A 20,527-nucleotide genomic window follows, 5' to 3' on the forward strand; every position below is an offset into this window, starting at 1 on the left:
GTGGTGATCTAATGTGGAGGTGAGATCACTAACACAGCTCCACTCGTAGTGAATGTGCTTGGACTGATTCAATAAGAAATGCTAAGGAGGCTGTAGTGTCACAAAGAAGAAGCTGCTGGGAAACACATTTACAAAAGAAGTTTTAATTATTAACCTTGAAGCCTCCGATGCGATGGTCTCTCTTGAACTCCTTGCCATTCTTGTACCATTTCAGAGTGGGTGTTGGGTTGCCGCTGGCCTGGCATCGAAACTTCACCGTCTTACTGGCTGGGACAGCATGGAGCTTTTTCTCCATTTTTTCTGGATGAGCCCATTGTGGGGCCATTGCTGAAGAGTAAGGAAAAAACAAATACAAATTATTCAATTATGTATACAAGACAAATAAGAACAATTACAACTTTAAGTACCCTATACTTCAGCTCCTTTTTATTGCATAAAGATCCTTCTGAGAATCACCATCATATCTTGGTGATGGGGTATATGCGCATCACTGTGACCCTGGTAGCTGCATTGTGGGAGGCAATAGCTCAGTAGAGTCTCCCAAGGCAAAATGGTCACAGACGAGGGGCCAGACTGAGAGCTATTCACAAACCCCACATGAATCAGCCACGAAGGATCTGCAGCACTTCACCCAGGACAGGAAAACCAGGCCCCCCTCATGGAGCCAGACCTATTGCAGACTTGTTTGAGGGACTTAGAATGTAACTTCTTTGGCAAGGACTAGAACTAGGTAAACTTTCATATATCAGCCTTGGACACTTAGGTAGAGGCTGAAAGAATGAGACTGCGAGTAAGTGGCCAAAATGGGTTCCCTTTGTACGACGGCAGGGCTCATCCAAAGGGAAAGGGTGAGGAGCAGTGAGTAATGTCTGCTCTGCCTTGCTAAGCCTGCTGCCACCATGACCTGGCCTTGGTTAAGTGGCAGAATTGGATTACATCGGATTACAAAATACATGTTCACCCAAAAACAAAAAAACATTTACTACATTTTAGTAATTTAGGAGCTTGACAGCAATGACCGGACATTAAGTTTCCATAAATAAAATAAATCAGATTTTTAGATGTTGTGGCTATTCCTCAGTTACATAAAGTCATTTTGTGTTTTGTGTACATTTCAGAAGAAGATAGAGTTCTGGGAGTCGTAGTACAAGCTCAAGGTCAGCATGCTTGCCATGCTTGGCAGCTGCTGGATTCTTCGTGGGCAGAGTGGTCAGCAGGAGCCAGATGATGAAGCCTGAGTGTCTTAATTACTTTATAGACAAATTGGAAGACATCTAAGGTTAACCACTGTTAGTCACCGCAGGGACATTCCTCATGTAGAAGCTGTCACCGAGGTAGTGAAAACCCTCTGATTCAGAGTGAAATCATTCACCCGAGTGTGACCCACACACACATGGCAGACCCATAATTGAATCATAAAGCTTTCAAATCTCTAACCAATCATGACAATTACTCATAACCCTGTGACTCTGGGTGAGCAAGTAATGACCATTTGTTGCAGTGGCATTAGTAATGAGAGATCAGCACACTTACGCAGCAGTTTCTGACTGCCCAACAGTTTGGCTTCCTCTGACGAAGACTCTTCATCTTCATCGTCATCCTCAGATGAGGCCAGGGTATCAACTGGTGAAAAACAGTTACAATTCCATTATACTGATCCACACAGTAGTTTGTCAGTGTCAACATTTCAGTGTCTTTATATAAATTATATAAGTATGGGCACAATCTTTGAGAATGTACATACATGCTGAGTAAGGGGTCACAAAGTACAGTATGGGGAATGATTGGGGCCATTTCATGACTATTATATCAATTGTTTACTTAATTACTTTCACAAGAAGGTTAAAATAAGACAATTCAGGGGCAAAAAGATTAACTAACTGCACGAGCTGCTCTAATTCATCTGAACTGTTTCCATGACTTTACCTGTGACATTGAAGTAGACGCTGTGGTTGCCGAAGGTGGTACAAGCATACAGTCCAGAGTCTGTCAGCTCCACGGTCTCAATCACCAGCTGGCCGCTGCGGATGCGTGTGTGTTCTCCATCCACCACTGCCACATGGTCTTTGGTCCAGTTGACTGCATTGACGGAGTCTTTGGTCGTACAACTCAGATCCAGGCTATCCCCAAGATAGAGCGTGAACAGCTCTGCTTGCGTTTCCACAGAGACTACCAAGGAAAATAGTAGGACATGGTTTTATTTCTGCAGCTCAGTTGGCCAGTAACTTTATGTCATTTTAGACACAAAAATGGCTCCCTGAGCACATAAAAAGTTAATTTCTTTGGTAAAAACTAACTATATGATAAATGAAGGTCATTCATACACAGTATCACTCTGATGAAATAATAATGTAACTGATGAAGTACAGGGTGTCTTAAAAGATTCAGAGAGCCCAACACAAAAAACAGGGCTGTAACTGTGCTACAGACATCAAAAAGTACTTCAATCATAAAACAGGGTCCAAGAGACAGCAGAAAAGTCCTTCCTAGATTTCCTCCCGGCAAACTGCCTGCCTTACCTCTCCCTCAAATTAAATCATATCCCAAATTAGTTAAGGCCCTATCTCCAGGCAGGCAAGGAGCTACTTGGGAAAGGAAGGTGAAATTCAATTAGAGGATTGAAGAGAGGGGAGGTGTCACGGAGCAAGACACCTGAGCCCCCCTGTTCTAAATGACTACATAGTCCACAAGGGGGAGGGGGTAACCCGATTATGCTGACACGTTGTCCATCACAATAGTGTTGTTTGTCTAGTTACAAAAGGTAACGATCATCACTGGCCAACTTGCTTGACATTCTTGCTTTAGGATCACACAATCCTGATTTTGTGGACATTAACACTGCAAGTGACTATAATTTGTCAGAAAAATGACACAATTTCAAAGAGGACAAAATTACATTTTCAGTATTTTGTTTTGTCCAATCAACACAAAGAAACCATGCACAAATAATTATACTTTGATAAAATGTAGGAAGAGACAGTGGCAAATTTTCCCATTTGAGAAGCTGGATCCAAATGTTTAAAGTTTTGTGCTTTAAAAAAAAAAAAATCACAAATTGATTAATTGACTTTCATATTAGCTGAAGATTAATTATTTGTCAAGTGAAAATTGATTAATATACTAACAGTTTCAGATCTACTTAACATAGGGAATTATTTTGTGCTGTTACTTAAACAATAGAGCTGCTGCAGCACTAAGATATAACATAATTTCAGATTATTTTTAAGATTAACTAGATAATCTAAAGCCATATCGGTGAGCGATCCCTCAAAATGAGATTGTCCTGAACTGTTTGTAAACGTGAACAGCACACTGTTTGTATACGCACTTCCTCGCAACAGGAAGCACGTCTATATAGCAAAACCTCAGGACAACATCAGCAAACCTGACTAATCCCTCCCACATCACAACAAAGGCCTCCAAACAATAAAGGGGAAGAGGGAGCAGGGCGAGCGAGCCAGTGAGCATGTGCACAGGAGCGAGCGAGAGAGGGCCTGCAGCGGCAGGTTCTAGTGCCAGTTGCTATGGTGACCCCACTTGGGCCTAGTAAAGGTATTTCCTGGATCACATATGTCTGACAGGCCCTTAATCCCAGCAGGAAAAGGGGCCAGGGGGTAGGATCAACTTTCTCCTCAAAAACAAAACCAAAGGGGGGAAAGCAGAAGAGTGATTTAGTGATGTACTACAGCTATCCAATCGGGACACGGCCTGAAACGCAACGTCTCTGCGATGTGTGTGGGGGCCAGTATGTTTCGGTCCCTGCCCTCTAAATGGAGATGCCACTGATAAGACTGTGTCAACATCCCAGCTGTTAATCTGGCTGCAGACATCATAAAACGCCCATAAAAGCTGTAAAATTTACTTGTTGCTTTATTGTAGGCCACAGGACCATTTGTGCTTCTGTGACAACCTACTTAAAAATGGAGCAAGAAATAACACAGTTTAGTCAAATCAACCCAACAGGTGCCTAAAAGGTGACTGTTCCAGCAGTAATGTAAACTAGAAAATTCCTAAAGAAATTTTGATTGTGTGCTTGCCTCTGGACCGTAACTCTCGTGGCTTATCAAAAGGGGCACGGATTAAACAGGGACTTTCTGCTGAGTACACTCACACCTCATACAAGTCTCTAGGACAAACGGTTCACTAGTTAGTAAAATGGGCGTGGCTTATCAAAAGGGGCGGGGTTATCAATCACCAGTTAAACAGGGACTCTATGCTGAGTAATCTGACATCTTATACAAGTTTCTAGGACAAACGGTTCATTAGTTAGTAAAAGGGGGCGTGGCTAATAAAAAGGGCGGGAATTTATGAATTATTGTTATGTAGAACTGAAAAGTGATGAACCATCATCATGCATGACAAGTTTGAGGCAGATTGGACAATGTATGGTCAAGTTATAAGGTCTCGTGTTTTATGAAGAAAGCCATGTCTGTTTACTTAGAGTAAACTGACAGTTATCAGTTAGAATGTCTGTGTTGGAGGAGGGGGGGGGGCTTTGGTAGCTAAGCAACCACGTGGCCAGGTGGAGTCGACCAATCAGAGCAGAGCAATCAACTGAAATTAACTGACAATGGAGACAGAGTCGTCAAAGTGAGCAGACAGAGGTGGACAAACTTGAAATTCTGGCTTCGAACAGAAAGCATTTTCGGCAAAACCATAATACCTATCATTGATCTGACTTCACTTTGAGCGTCCTGAGTTCTTCCTGAACATCTACATATGTTTTTTTTTAAGAAAAATGAAAAAATAGCTTTGTTAGAGCGATTTTAAAAAACTGTTAAATTTTTTTTTTGAGAAATCTTCCTTCATTTTTAATATGGGAGCCGATGCGGCAGTTGGTGCATTTTGTTTGAGCATCTGTGCGTCCTGCGCCAAAACTATAACTCTGACAGCTTTACCAGAGGATTGTGAGTGAGAGGACAAATTTTCCTACGTTTCTATGTATAAATTATTTCTGTAGAGTGAAATTTGCGGCCTGGAGCACAGTTTTCAAATTTATTTTTTGACAATTCTTTCTCTCCCTCTACACTCTGTTTGATGACTTCTCCACTCTAGACTCTCCATAGGGTTACATTGGGGGGATTTTTTGACGTGTTTTTGCCCAATAATTTGAAAACCGTTTGTCGAAACCCTTAGAAAAGTCATAGCACACTTGTCATGGGCGAGCCGGTCGATTTGATACCTTTTTTGTGTATGTGCGACCAAAACTCTGGGAGGAGTAGTCGACCGAAAAATGACACGGAAGAAACGGAAGAATAAAAATAAAAAGAATAGTCCCGGTGAATAGTAGTTAGTGTGCTTTTGCAAGCAAGCACACAAAATGAGTATGACTAAATGATTTCTTTACACGATTAGTCATTTTTTAATGTTTTCTTTCACGCTGAATGACTTATTTCCAAGATATTCAAGAGCACATCTCTGGTAAAGACATGATTTAAACTGGTGCTTTTTCATGATTCTTTCTGGAAAAACTCAGTATTAGATATGTGTCGATTAAATCAACTAGTTGATTAATCAATCATAGAATTTCTTAGTTGAGGAAAGCCTTAAAAACTATTTTTTTAAACTCTGATTTTATGCATGTGGTGGTTCTGTTCTGTAAACTATGATTTTAAAGAAAAATCATAATTTATGGCCTTTCTTAGAGAATTGCGAAACCACGCAACAACCACACTGTAACCCCTGTATCATGAAACATATCATAACGCCAGATTATTGCTAATACACAGCCCTAAGAGCTAACATTTTTCTGATTACCTTAGTGTAGAAGTATGATGCTAACAAAAAGCAACGCACCCGTATCACTCACAGTAAATTTATTTTCAACTCTTCACACTAAGGTAGGTGCCAAGTTTCCAGCCATTCCTTTGAATTTGAGGATGTTTCATCTGAGTTAATCCTCCTGCTGCTATGATTGGATTAAAATGGATTAAGGACCATATTTTCAGAAAGCAACCCATCTGGAATGTGTTCTAACAACCTTTTGGAAAAGCTGATTGACATCGTTTAAAATCAGTCTAATGACATAAATCATTAAAGGAATTTTGTGAAGAAAAAAAAAACACAGAGGGTTTAAACTAAGGGGGGAAAAGCTCACTAGTCTGTAAATTCAAGACCAACTGAAAGGAAGAGTTGGCGCCAGTCTATGGAACCTTCTCTGGCTACAAGATAGGAAGCAATATGCCGCGTGAATGACTTCTGGGATTTCCTGCTCTCACTGGAGTGATGGTTGAATGCAGTGAAGTCAGGCTGGTTGAGGCTCTGTGGTGGCATACAAGAGAAAAATGGCTATGGCAAGTTTCCTCTGCTGATTCGACCACACCAGAGTGAAGGGGTGGGTGACGTGTCGAGGGGATTGATAAGAAACAAAAGGTAGGACTAGCAGGAAGTAAAAGAATAGGACAATGCCTATTAGCAAGCCCAAAAAAATCACTGAGCGAGTGTCCCTCCTGAAAGCACTCCAGTGGAGGTCCTTTTCATTCCTAAATGAGCCACTGACAATCAGCATGGATTAACACTTGGGAGCTACAAGGGTCACTGTGCAGTGCAAAGTTGTTCCAGTGTCATTCAAATGAGTTCTGCTACATTTGGCCTTACATTAGGGCTTTAATGGACAACCCCGGAAAATAAACCCAGGAAAACCAGAACTTCTGCAAAGAGTTAAACTTTATGTTGACCTGCTACTACTGGTGTTTTTAAAGTAAAAATTAAGCACTTGTATTGCACCTAAACCAAAAATATCAAGGGTCTCAAAGAAGTTTTCATCATTTTTGTGATGTTTGCAGAGAAATGTAGACTAAAGTTATCACACTCAAAAAACAAACGCATTACTGTCCTTTGGAACCGAATTTGTCCCATAGATAATTATTATAAAGTGGTGAACCATTGTGTTGTTTCTCAGCTGTGCATTGTTTCTCAGCCGTTTAGAGCATCAAATTGCATCAGAATGCCTCCTTTTCAGACTGGAGTTAGGTTCTCTTGGACATTTCAATTGCTTCACAAATTCTGCCCATTCTTTACATATTTAGCTTTGACATCATGTTCACTGCTCAGCCTGTTTCCATAAATAGCTTTGGTTGAAACAGATTTGTTCCTCCTTTGGTATTTTTACACCTTTTTTGAATTTAGATTCATACTGATGTTGATCAACACACTAGGAAACACAGTTTGGACAAAAAGTTATTTGACCTCTGAATATGTGCAGCAAAATCATAAATATCCATCACAAAAAAGTTGGTCAAAAAATCTTGCCATGACAGTATTTAGTACCATACATGAGCAGATCCTTTGCGACAAAACTCTCAACATACCTGTAATCTCTTAACCTTTCCTGAAGCAGCTGAACACATGTGATGTGATGAAAGTTTTATTTTCATAATTGTTCACGAAGCACCACTTTAAAATTTAAGTAGTTTTGTGTATAGATAATTTAACAGAAAAGTAGTATGTATATAAAAACATTTTTTCCCCAACATCAATTCTATACTCTATACCAAACAATAAAGCACTGAAGGTGATCTGTATCACAATCTCCATCACAATATAATTCCACTGACAGATGCTGACTAATACCCAGTTGTGAATCTTTAAGTGGAAACGAATGTTGAAGAGGAAAAAGTAAAATATATCTGGTTATCCTAAACGTCAGTTCACTTGTTCTGTCCTCTCTCAGCCCTGTTCCTCTGGGCCCCACTGTCTCTCTCAGGATTGTGGCAGCTCCAGATTTTAAGAGCCCTCCACTGAAGGGTCACCGACTCATCTACTTTGACTGACAGTAGAGCATAGAGTCAAAAAAATCCTTTGGGAATGCCATAAAAACAGCTTTCTAACATTTCACTGTCACCAGCAAAAAGATATACAGACACTGAAACGATTAAGTCAAAAACCCAGTTTCTCCGAATGATCTCACTGAGAAAAACTTTAAGGGGCTGTAATCGTGGGCCCCCAAAGACATTTAATGAAATGAATTTGTTCAGGGAATGTTCTTTTCTTATGTGAATAACACAAAAACAAAAAAGCCCAAAGACAAACGAAGAATCATGCATAAAACATGTCGGTTTCCATATAACTTTTTTCCCCCAACCAAGACAAAAGGAATGCAACCAAATGCTTCGGCTGTGATTGTTTGTCGACAGCTGAAGCCATCCGTCACCCAGCAGGGAAGCGGGGAGAAAGTGAAGCATTCCCAGGCAAAGTCAGTGGGGGAGCAGGAGAAAAAGCACAGAGGCGCATAGATAGTACCTGGCCATTTGGTGATTAAGAACTGGGTGGAGTGTAAATGCATCAGACTTCCCCCACCCTGGTAGAAATTTATGGCTCACCTTAGAAGACAAACATTCTCCTCAGAAACCCTATCCTTCAGGATAAGGGAGGGCTCAAAGTAGCATCTTCTTTCCTTTTTTCCCCCTGAAAAAACTCAGCCTAATTTATGGTTTCCCTGGCAGTTAACTCCTCTCTCAGTGACAACAAATACCTTTTCATTACAAAGGAGGAGAGGAGCAGGGACTGCTAGGTAGTGGGGCTGCCCTTAGGCTACATATGGGAGTCATTAACTCCTCCCTGTCCCACTGTTGGCTTAAACACAGCCGCACAAAGTTTATTTTAGAGCTTACAGCCCAAGAGACCCTCTTGCTTAATTACTCTAATTATAATGCTGAGCTTTATCATATTCTTTTTTTTTGCTCTCCACTTCCGACTGCAAAGTGTAAACATCCAAACCCATCTACCCACAAGTCCAGGGAGCTATTACGCTGCTGGACTGTATCCAAGAGACACATTTTTAAGGATTCAATTTCAGTGCCTCTTTCCCCTTTTCAGAACTTAACTTGTGTAACAGCCAGACCGGGCTAAATTCTTTATAGAGAACCTTAAAGTTGTACAGTCCAGTTCAGAAACAGAATAAAAACAGAAGATCAAAAGTAAGATATGTTGAGTGCCAGTTTCTAATAAACTTGGAGCACAAATTGGTTTAGTTGGCCAGGAAAGGTGTTACTATTAGTCAGAAACGTGGTTGTGCTACATCTAACGCAGTGAAGTACATTCAAACATCAGACTCAGGCAAATGGGGGGGTGGAGGAAACACTGACGCTACAAAGGACAGACTTCACCAAAGCCTGGACTGTGTTAGGGTTACATTCCTCTACAAAGAACAAAGCTTTGATTATCAGCGGACGAATTCTCAAGGCAAGGCTCAAGATAAGTCCGACTTAATAAGTTCAAACAGTTACATGATATTTAATAATACTGCAACTAGAAAAAAAGAAAGTCTTAGTAGCTTTAAGTTATGAAGCCATCTTACCTTCATCAGTGGTGGCAGGCCGGCACTGGGTCCTTAAAACTTGGGCGAATAAAACCAGACACAGAAGTATACTTGGCCTCATCAGCATCCTGCTGAGGGAGCTACAACTGTTGGCTTTTCTGCAACTGGAACTCCATTCAGACCGTTGGGGCATCAGCAGTGGGTCATTCACAGTGCTCCTCTAAAAACAAACAAAAAATAAAAAAAACAAATTTATGCATGACCATGTGAGCAAGTCTCACTGCATTCGTAGTTTGGACTATGCTAAAGGAAAGTAAATTTTGGTATGCAAGAATGAAAAAATCTGTTCAGTGGCTCTTTAAAACTGTAACTCTTAGTAAAATAAGTCAATACACTCAATACATTTACATTTTTTGGCAACCTATATATTTGTTGACAAGGAAATGCCTTACTCGCCAAAAGGAGGGAAGAGAATATTCTGTATGTGCACAAGGTTCAGCGTAGCTGCTCGAGCATTCGGGCCTGCTTGTACAAGAACACTGATAAGAAGCTGCAGAGCACCAGGCTCCCTCTGATAGCTTAAGCAAACAAACACTGGATACATCTTGCTCAGTTCTTAGGAATTAAATATTTTGTTTTCAAGACATCAAAGTCACTTTTGAAGTATGAACTCATAAAGACTATCATCACACTCAACGGTATGGATTTGTCCACAGATACAGTACACCTGAGGTAGGAAAAGCTAGGATGTAGGGAGCAAAGATGGATGATTTAATATTTCATAGCTCTCACCTAACAAAATAAAACAAAGAACAGTTCTGCCTCTTTAAATGTTCTTTACATTTTTCTAGTAAAGTCCATCAAAAACCTTTGCAAAAACATACTTCTTAAAGAGCATTCTGCATAATAATTCATAAAATAATCTTTAATCTGTGAAATCAGAAATGTCAATGTATAAAATATTAAACAATGCTGACAAGCCAGCACCAGCTACTGTGCTGGAGCTAGTTAATCAAAGTCAGTGAAGTCAATGAAAGCAATTTAGCTTTGTATCATCAGCCAATACTTTATCTGCTATAATCTCACTATCAAAAAAAATATATATAATTCAGCCAACACATATACAGTACCCTCCTAGATGGGTCACAGTGTAGTGGGTGACCCCCGCATGCACATCTGCTTGCATCATCACCTCTGCAGCATCTGGCCACATAGATTAACACTTGCCCCGAACCCACATAACCCCCCTTGAGGAATTTGTTTAAGACCGAAAAAACTACAGCCTGTTATGTGACACCCTTGTAGAGAGACCGCCGGGACATCATTTCCACGCTGAGAGATCTATCACCTAGCAGTTGGTTTTGGTCCCCCGAGCCTAAATTGACCCCCCTGAAACCATTTGCTCCCATGAGTTGCCAAAGACGACTCATCAATGAAGACTCCACACAAACCCCTGCAGTCATAAGTGAATCCAAAATATCATAGTTCATTCTGTAAAGCAACAACTACACCACATCTGGGTCAAAGAAAGCCCAACTCGGTTTAAGTTTTCACACAAAGTCATGTTCAGATGCAGCTGTGGTTTCCTTTAAGAGGTAATCGCTTGTGTGAGTGTTCATCACTGAAACAGTCATTGTGTTCTCCTCAAAACCAATTCAATTTCACTTTCCAAGAATGGTCTAGTGTTCCAGCAGCTGAGCTGGGTCAGGGGGGTCCGAGGGGGATAAAGAAGCTTGGTCATCGCGGCTCTGTAAGCAGTGAGTCAGTGTTTGGGAAGGCTCCAAGAAAGTGCTTCTGCTGCCAGACAGAAGGAACCGCAGAGAGCAGCCGACCACGTTCCCCTGGCCCTCGTCACTACGACAACCGTCAGTAATTGAGAGAAGAGGAAGTAGCTTCTTTAAAGTATGACACAACACTTTGTCATCTCCCGTTCCCCTGGGAGCAAGAGTTAAACATACAGTATGTCTTACTATGCACACACAAGGCACACTCAATGGAACAGAGACTGAAGACACATGTGCAGGTTGATATTATTGGCCTATAGTGGCTATCATTGATATTAGTATCAGCAAATACACAACAAGTATAGGCTTTTTTTCTAGGTATCTGGCCGCCATTTCTGCCCAATTCATTTATTTGAATGCAGTTCTTATTTACAGTTACTGTAAGAGCTGGGTTGTTAAATCGGCCAGGCTAATTTTTGTTCAGTGCAGATAAGGCTGTAACGAAGTTTGAAGCTTTAGTAATTATCTTCACATTCAAATTCTAGATCAACATTCAAATGCTGCAATCAAAAACATTTTTTGGAACCTGGTCTCACAGGAATCCGTGAAATAGCCACGGATTCGCTTAACTCAAAATCTGTGGAATAGCTACGGAATAACTCAAATTTCCGTGAAATTTATGATTGTCATTAACTTGCATTGTAGAGAAATCTGTGTCAGTTTCACGGAAATTTGACTGATTCCGTGGCTATTCCACGGATTTTGAGCTAAGCAAATCCGTGGCTATTTCACAGATTCCTGTGAGACCATGTTGTTTTTTGCCATATCTACTTATTCTGTTTAAACACAGTAATTTGGTGCTTGCAGATAGGCGTTTGAGCATGTTAATATTTTTTTTTTGTTTGTATTGCACCATTTGTATAATTAGATTGCCAGTTGTGGCTGTAAAGAATCGGGTCCAACTCGTCTGATCCACCTCACTCCCCGCTGCTACAAGAGTTGGCGGAGGGTGGGCTGCATTCTATTGACATGGACCTACAGTTAGCTGCTGTAGCCACTCAAGTTCAGTCAGTGCAAACCAAAGCGCCAGGGGTCTGATGCTACAGCGGATAACTGAAGGTCCGTCTTGTGAGCTGCTTTCCACTGTACTCACAGCCAAATAGACTCCAACTTTGCCATGAAGCGGACTTAAAAAAGAATCGCCATAAATAAATCCCATGAATCACTTTATTTAAAGTGAGGATTTTGCTTGAGGACTTTCTTTTATGATGATACATAAAATGATGATATATATGTAAAGCTTCATTAAAAAACATCAAGCTTCAAATATGAAATAATAAAAAATGCCAGTCTGTGTAGGTTTGAGGTCACTTAGAACTATCACAAAGCTTGTTTTGTTACGGCCCTTCAGCGTGCACATTTGTCACAATTCAAAAACAAATCTAAGGGATATGTATCAAGCTTTTTTTTATGTAATGCATTTTTCAAATGTCAAAATTAATATTGGCCCATAAATATCCAGCATCTGGCAGATTGTAGTAAATATGAATAATAATTGTATTTTTTGTACTAATCAAAATGTACTGTTCCTTTGTACCTATTGTCAATATCATAGGTTTTTTAACCATATCACCAATCATTTAGGACACATTCTGATTTGCAGAAATGACACATGGGGAAAATTACATATTAACATGTCTCACACCTGTGAGCTCTACACTTGTTTACTGTGGCCACTAAGCAACTTAAAATCTACTGGTTCTGATGGATTAAGGCTCTGTGTTGGCTTCACTTAACCAGACTCATGCAGTGACAAACAGACTAACATGCAAGTCTGAACCCATAACCTTCTCTTTTCTGGCTTTCTGAACTTTTTATTTTGAGATTGCCTGTAGAAAAATGAGACAAAATAAATGTAGAGAGTCAAAGAAAACCCCAGAATGATCCGAAGCTAATGAACAGAGACTGCTTAGAAAACAAAAACAGACTTGGAATTCAGAAGATTAAAGCATTTCACTGCAAAATAAATGCGTTACAAAAATCACATGTTTGGTAACTTCCCACTTGTTAGAGATGGTAACACTTCACTGAAAATCTGGCAAATAACAGGGGTTAAACTAAACAGATTAGAACATGCAAGACACATTTAGCTTCTCTCATTATACAAAGACAAAGGTTACAGGACTAACCCATAACATGGCCTGCACCATAATTACTGTTCACCGCCATCCATGCATAAAATTCCTCAGCTCCCAAATTCTGGAGCCCCCCCCCCAGTTAACTCTGCACTCCGAGCCAGCAACAGACCAGTCTGCACACGGCTGCAGCTCAGCAGACAGAAGAGCATCGGACCATCTCCCCGAGGCTACAGTTTTCACAAAAACAGACACTTCTGCTTTTTCTTTGCAGCCTCACAATCTGAATCAGTGGTTTGCCAAGGAGAGAGATCAGGTGTCATGATACTACACTCAAATGTAAAGACAATCAATGTCGCAATGTCCGTCACTGAGCCATTTGGTTGCTTCTCTATAGGCATGAACGTGTATGTTTGCCAGAGGGAGGTCAAATCAGGGAAACAGCTCTAAACCTATAGAGATGTTTCTAACATGCACAGAATATGTAGTATCTTAATTAACTCAGCCTAAACACATGCAATCAAATTAAATCCTTAACCTCTTATAAACAACAACACCAACCAAAATATCAATCAGAATCACAACTGGTTAAAATCTACTATTCAAACCTAATGTGGTGGGGAAAATTCAACACAACATTTCTTGATGATTTAGTTATAATAAATACAATCACAAAGCTTAAGTCACCATAAATCCATGGCAGGGGAGCAGCCTAGTAAATTAAAGGGCAGGACTGCTCCTCACTTCCCATTATATGGTTCAAGAGAAAACGTTTTTCCTCCTGGTGAACTCCCTGTGGATGTTCTGCTTTTCCAAACCATCCATCTTCTCCCTCTGCCTTTATATCATAACATTTAGAGCTTTACATAACATCAGACTGGCCCCTTCAGACCCAGACTGCATGACAGATGTAGTAATGATGGCCGTCCTCTGAGAATTTAAACATGTTACTTCGCTGCATTTGTGAATAAGTCATTTGTCCCATGATTTGAAAGAAAGATAGAAAGGAATAATGTGAATTTACCCCTCTATGTTTGGTAGTTTTGTGTGAGACTGTGACATACATATGACAGGATTTAAGACTAAGGATGGATAAAGTGACATCGGATTGGATCGTATTTTGCAGAGACACAACACAATTAAAAGCCCTACTTCACACACATATATCACTAGACAATACAGAACTTTCATAAACATTATACAGATGCATGAAGACAAACGCCATGATTTAAAAAGGAATGACTCCATTATGTGAGTTTTAAACATTGTTTTTCTAGATTTTACCCTTGATATGGGAAGTATTTATTCAAGGAAATTATCTAATCTGATTAAAGGCGCCTGCTGTGACTTCAGATAGAAAACCAGAGTTGTTAGCAGGACTGCAGGCAACATTTGGGCCTTCAGCTTCACTGTTTGTTCCCTTTCATTTTCAAGCATTTGAGGAGACTGAGGTGTTACTACGCACGAGACGGACTCGAAGGTCTCACAAGAAGAAAAAAACACGTAGGTACGTAAACAGACAGTTTTCCTATCTTAATCATTTCCAGAGCGCAAAATGTTTTCTCAAATAAAACATGTGGTTGTATTTCAGAAATGAAATAACAGCTTGTCAATTTAAGGCCCACGATTTTTTTTAAAGGAGTCCCTTGCCTGAGCGGGAGGTTCGTTAATAAAAATGAAATAATTACAATGGATAACACTTCAGCACGTAAACACACAATGAAGCTAAATTAGAGAGTGAAGGAATAACAACTCACCTTACTGGCGGGGTAGTGTTGGTCAGATGAGGAAGACTCCGGAGCTGAGATTGGATGCAGAAAAACTTCCCGAAAACAAGTATATCCAGACTCAAATGTGTGGTCCGTTAACGAAGCTCACTAAGTCCAAGCTATCGACGTTTGGCCAACAAGTTTGCGCATATTTTTGCTAAACTTGTGCGGCAGAAAAGAAGAATGTACGTCCCCCACTCCGAAAACCCCCAAAACTCAACGGAGCGGAAAAACTTCCAAAGTAGTGTAAAGTATTTTTTTCAAATAACGTTTCCCCGTTTATCTCTCCGACAAGCTTCTTTTATCTTACCTAGACCTAAACCTAACGTGAACCCAAACAGAGCCGAAGAAACTAGGCGAGTGTAGCCTGTGCGGTAGTTTGGTAGTAGTCCCTTTATCCCAAAACGCTTCTCGCTCCTCACCTCCGTAAACTGTATCCTAAAGTTGTTCAACTCACGGTAACAATATACCCTCAAACGAAATGTCGTCCGGTGTTGTATTTCTACAAAAGAGAGGCACTTAAATGAATCCTAGAAAGTATTTTGACGATTCCTGGCGGAGAAATGCTGTTAAACAACGAGAGTCCGGGCTGCTCCAAACCTCCCCCCTTAAATCTGAGAGTATGCGCATCATCCGGACCACTGTCAACACACGGCCGGCAAAACGGACCACTTCCTGTCGCTGACTACAAAATAAAAGCCAACATCCGCAACAAGAAGCAGCATTTCACTGGATAACTTTACTCGACTGAAGACTTCAGTCACTCTAGTAAAATTACAACTTCAGTCTGAAGTTGTAATTTTACTAGAGTGACTGAAGTGGCCAGAATAAAGTTAAATCAAAGATAAATATTATATTACAAGTTGCCTGCAATGACAATTTTACTCAAGGTTCCCAGAGGAGGGAGTGCTTGTCAGATGTTTGTATCTGTAGGAGTTAGCACACTGAAAGCACTCTTAAGCAATTTGATGTTTAAGTTTATGCAACGTCCACCAACATGGTGTTACTCTCAAATCCCTTTGTGAGCTGCTCCAGGTACACATCCAGACTGAGAGTACATTGGCTGACATGTCTGTATGTATTTAATTCTTGTATTTGTTGTTTTTTTCTTGTTTGTTTGCTTGTCTTGTTTTGTTTGTTTTTATCTGTCCTGTCTTGTATGGCTTTTGGACATGAGTATGAAAATTGAATTGAAAAATATTGCTGCTTTGTGAGACCCAGGGTTATCTTTAGCCCCCATTCTATAGTAGGCTACTTATTTTGTGCTACCTCTAAAGCGGAATAAAACTTTTAAACACAATGGATTTTGCAAGCTTAAAGATAAAATGGCTTGGGGATATGACTATTAAACATGGAGAGGATTCATTTTTGAAGCTGGGCTATGCTTTGATTGATCGTTATTATTTGGCATTAAACATCACTTCTACGTCTACCTCCTTGTTACCATTCCAGACCTAATTTTTCACATAAAATAACTTTTCTAACTTTTACTTTAGTTTACTTAATTGTTGTTCCTCTACAACAACAAAGAAGAACAACTGTGTTTCTATTAAAATTAAAAAAACAACAAAACATTTTTGGTTCCTAACATCACCCCTCATTGAAGGGCACTTCATTCGGAAACATTGTGCAACACAGCATATTCACCCCATATACAATACATTATCTGTTTCAATTCTGTTTGTGGTTTTGTTTTAATAAATGCTTTTATTTTTGGACAAAAGGGCTGCTTTTATTTTGAATGTCAAACAGCCGGTATTTCGACATTATTCAGGTGGATACTTTCTAGCTTGACGCAGGTCTGTGTAGGGTTGGTAGAAACCTGGCTCCCCCTGCCATCCACAGCACCTCACCAGCAGAGCTCCACCAACTCTCCACACCGCGCTCTTTGCATTGTGGGATTGGAGACTACAGGACACACAGACTAATATTGTGACTAAAGATAATTATAGTACTCCTGTGTTAAATTTAAATTACAGTAGTGGATACAAGCTAGCCTACATAAACCCACTTCAAACTACAAACTCAGTAGCCTACTGGTCGCAACACAAACACCAGAATACATCAGAAATATCATATGAATGTAAAACTAGAGTTCGACAACATCTGTCAGGTCATTGAATTGGACAGACACACTATGAGAGCCATACAGGACATAATTAATACTAACTGAACAGCACTTTTACTTTAGGACATTTTAGGATCACTAAAAAAGTTCCAGGTGTATATTAAAAAACATTAATATAAATGTTTGTTGCATTTTACAAGGATGCTGAGCTCCCAGTGAAAACTTTAAAGACTACACTTGCCAAATTGAAACAATGCTGTACTTTTAACGATTGAGTTCAACAAGCTATTGGTAGATATAAAGTTTTATCAGTTTAGAGAAATATTTTCTGATTAGATGAGTGGGCAATAATATGAGTGCATGTCTGAGAAGGTAAATTAGTTTTTTTTTGCTGGAATTCACATAACCAACATGAATACTAATTCACTGACGAAATTGAGCACTTTCATCAACTTCCCGTTCAAGGCAACAATAAAATAGCTTTATTGTGCTGGCGTGAAGATCATATGCTTTGGCAGCATTTCAAAGAGCATCAGAATATCAAATGTATCTGCCAAGTCAGCACAAACATAAGTTTGCACTGCCTGATCAAACACATAGCTCATATCTGAAGAGCTCATATGGTCTTTGCTTTCATGTCACAATTGACAAATGATTGACGACATTAGATTAAAGAATGACAAAGAAACAGATGTGTTTCAACATGTGTTACCCTTTCATCTTCCATGCAATGTTAACCTTGTGTGATGTTAAAGTCATTCATGAAATGAGGTGACTTTATTCTTTGTTTTACTTTATTGGTGATCCAACTTCTGGGTTCTGAAGATCAGCAGGGAGTCATATATAAATACAACAACTGGGCCTACAAAGATACTTCTGCTCTGCATTTGTAGATGCTGCACTTTTCTACTACCTGTCTTCTATTGAGAAAGCAAACACCACCTTATTGCTCTTAAATCTGTTGTAACACAAGCCCCAAATTGAGCTCCCGTCAGCCAACACAGGAGGATCTGGGCATGACGTGACAGGATGTCTTCTTTGACTCATCCAGATTAAATTAAGTGGTGATATTGTAATAAATCCACCTTAAACATACTGTGTAAATAAAAGCTTAGCAAAAAGAAATGCATCAAGATACAAACATTTCCTTTAAATCCAGTAGTGGTTACTTTGGTGAAGGTACTTGTAAATTAAATTATTCTTACAGTTGGCTTTGTCATGCTCAAACATGAATCACATGCAGATGCACATTTTGATTGTTACACACTTCTTTTATTGATACCATTTTGTCATTTGAGTTACAGTTTAAAACACCTGTTTGCTCCTGTTAAGAAACTTTTCTTAAAGTGGAGCTTCACCCATTTTAAAAATCAAAATCTGTTAACAGGACGTGTGGAGTATATGTAGCCTTTTGTGGATCCAGTGATTCCTGCTGATTCCTCCCTGATAACTTGACTAAACGGCCTCATTTGATGCAACACAGACTCCAGCCTCAGTTGGTACCACAAGACCAGAAGAAAAAAATCTGGAGTAAGAAAGAGATGATGTTATCAGACCTCTTTACCTCTGCTCATTGACACTTGAAGGCTAAAGGCTCGAGGCTACAGTTGCTACTGCTAACATAACACACCTGAATCTCTGATCGAACTGTTGGTGGTTGAGTTGTATTTTGTGTGGGCGCCCAGTATTTACAAGAAAACTGAATGCATGTAATATAGAAAAAAAGCCAAGTCACTGGTTCTGTATTGATTTCTATACTTTTTTTTTTATTTTTTTAAACTGCCCATACTTAATCTGAGAATGTTTTAGGAATGGGAGGTGGCATGCTCTCAACATTTTGGAAAATAACAAAAGGCTATTTCTTTTCTTGGTGTGAGCTAAACAAAAAGATAGACAGGCTGCCTCTTACAGACTACAAAATGGCCAAGCCTGGCTAGATACATTGTCGCCTAGAAGCCATTGCGTCAGTTGAGAGCGCCATGTTTCGCCTCCCTATTGCAACCCTGTGTGTACCTCAATACACAGAAAGCTAGCATAGCGTCAGCTAACTAAATTAGTGAGCTTAGAGTTGGCAGTTACCTTTGGACAGAGCTAAGCTAGCTGTTTGTCTATTTACAGTCTTTATGCTAAGCTAAGCTAACTGCCTGCTGGCTGTAGGTTTATGTACAGACTAGCATCCCTCTTTTTAGCACACTCTTGGCAAGAAATCAATGACATGTGACTTTTCCTCAAAGTCATAATAACTGCCTATGACAAAGGACATGCTGTATTCATGTTAAATTGGTGTATTTTGGACATAGGTTGTTACTTTTAACATTTCTAAACTGACTTTGAGCTCAAATGAACTTGCAGCTTCAAAGAGAGCTGCTGACGATGTAGCAGATGGAGTGTGAATCTGACAACCGCATACATACCAGAGAAAAACCTAAGCGTGTTTATTAGAGTAACTATTAGTGAGAGTTACGCGTTCATGCGCTGCCTTCAGCCACATCTTACGATTTCAGAGCATCAAAACACGACAGGGAAGATCTTTGATGAAACAGCAGTTTGAAACCAGACATTTACAGACATTTCTGTGTCACTGATAAAGAGTTCCCTTGGGATGTGCAACAAGCTGTTAATGATTTCAAAAAGCTCTCCAGAGAACAAGAAAGCCTTGGCAGAAGTCATAACATATGGTGATTGTTTATTCATCTGGCAGCTTATTATTTTCTTCTTGATATAATTAAAACTATGGAAATATTCACCCTAGTCTCAACAGTGACAGCTCTGGGTGGTAAAATTTGTGCAAAACAGATGAGAGAAATAAAAAGCACTTGTAGACCAATAAAGAAGGGATTTCAGTTGTTTATAGCAGCACAGGGGAGACATACAGTCTGTATTCCTATACTGGCACACATAAGAGAATGAAAGCAGAACTTATATAATGTGGGCCTAATTTAAACAATCTACAACTATTAATCATTAACATGTCCCTGTGATGTGGACATGCCATGGTAACTCAAGAAATATATAGGTAGGCCTTAACTGAAAGGCTGTAAAATGAAGTTTATGGTTTTTATTAATAATTGCATAGTGCAGGTACTTTTCACTTGAAAGGAAATATTAAGAATTGTTCACAAGAGATGAAATCATGTAAAGTAAGAGATAGGACCAGGACTATACTTAAAGTCTGTTGAATCTTCGCTCAGATCTGTCGCACAAAAGCTCAGCCTAAACTGTTTTAAGATGAGGTGGGGCAGTATGATTACTCCTCACTTCCTTTCAGCGTAAGGAAATGTGCCGGACACTGTTAAAGCCAGGAATACCTTATGCAAAAGCAAACTGAAGGCAGGCTAAGCCACACATCAGCATGAGAACAAACAGAGAGTCATGCAATCCTCAGAGTGAACAATATCTGCCCCTAAGGGATGCTTTGCATGATGATTTCCCTAGCAGCTTCTTCATCGCCCCAAAGTCGTGTTTTATTGTCCTCCCTGTTCGTGTTTGCATTCCATTGTTACCGGGCAAGTACAAATATCCTCCTTTATGCAGAAAAAAGCCCTCAAACAGGCCTTCCACTATACGTTGTT

The 20,527-nt window shown here is 39.8% G+C and overlaps 1 protein-coding gene across 3 annotated transcripts in view; it reads right to left on the reverse strand.

Annotated features, from left to right (window-relative positions):
- Positions 1–15,499, reverse strand: part of fgfr1a (fibroblast growth factor receptor 1a) — a 30,694-nt gene extending 15,195 nt beyond the window's left edge. For 2 of the 3 annotated variants that reach the window (XM_059336825.1, XM_059336824.1), the window contains exons 1-5: positions 14,876–15,498; positions 9,299–9,479; positions 1,927–2,169; positions 1,534–1,623; positions 155–327 (exon numbers count right to left, since the gene is read on the reverse strand). In XM_059336825.1, the coding sequence (XP_059192808.1) occupies positions 155–327; positions 1,534–1,623; positions 1,927–2,169; positions 9,299–9,452 (660 nt within the window). In that variant the 5' untranslated portion in view covers positions 9,453–9,479; positions 14,876–15,498. Of the gene's footprint in view, positions 1–154; positions 328–1,533; positions 1,624–1,926; positions 2,170–9,298; positions 9,480–14,875 lie in introns of all 3 variants that reach the window. The other variant, XM_059336826.1, reaches the window with a different exon arrangement.
- Positions 15,500–20,527: the final 5,028 nt, after the last annotated feature.

This window comes from Centropristis striata, chromosome 7, assembly GCF_030273125.1.
Source record: "Centropristis striata isolate RG_2023a ecotype Rhode Island chromosome 7, C.striata_1.0, whole genome shotgun sequence".
In the NCBI taxonomy this organism is placed as follows: Eukaryota; Metazoa; Chordata; class Actinopteri; order Perciformes; family Serranidae; genus Centropristis; species Centropristis striata.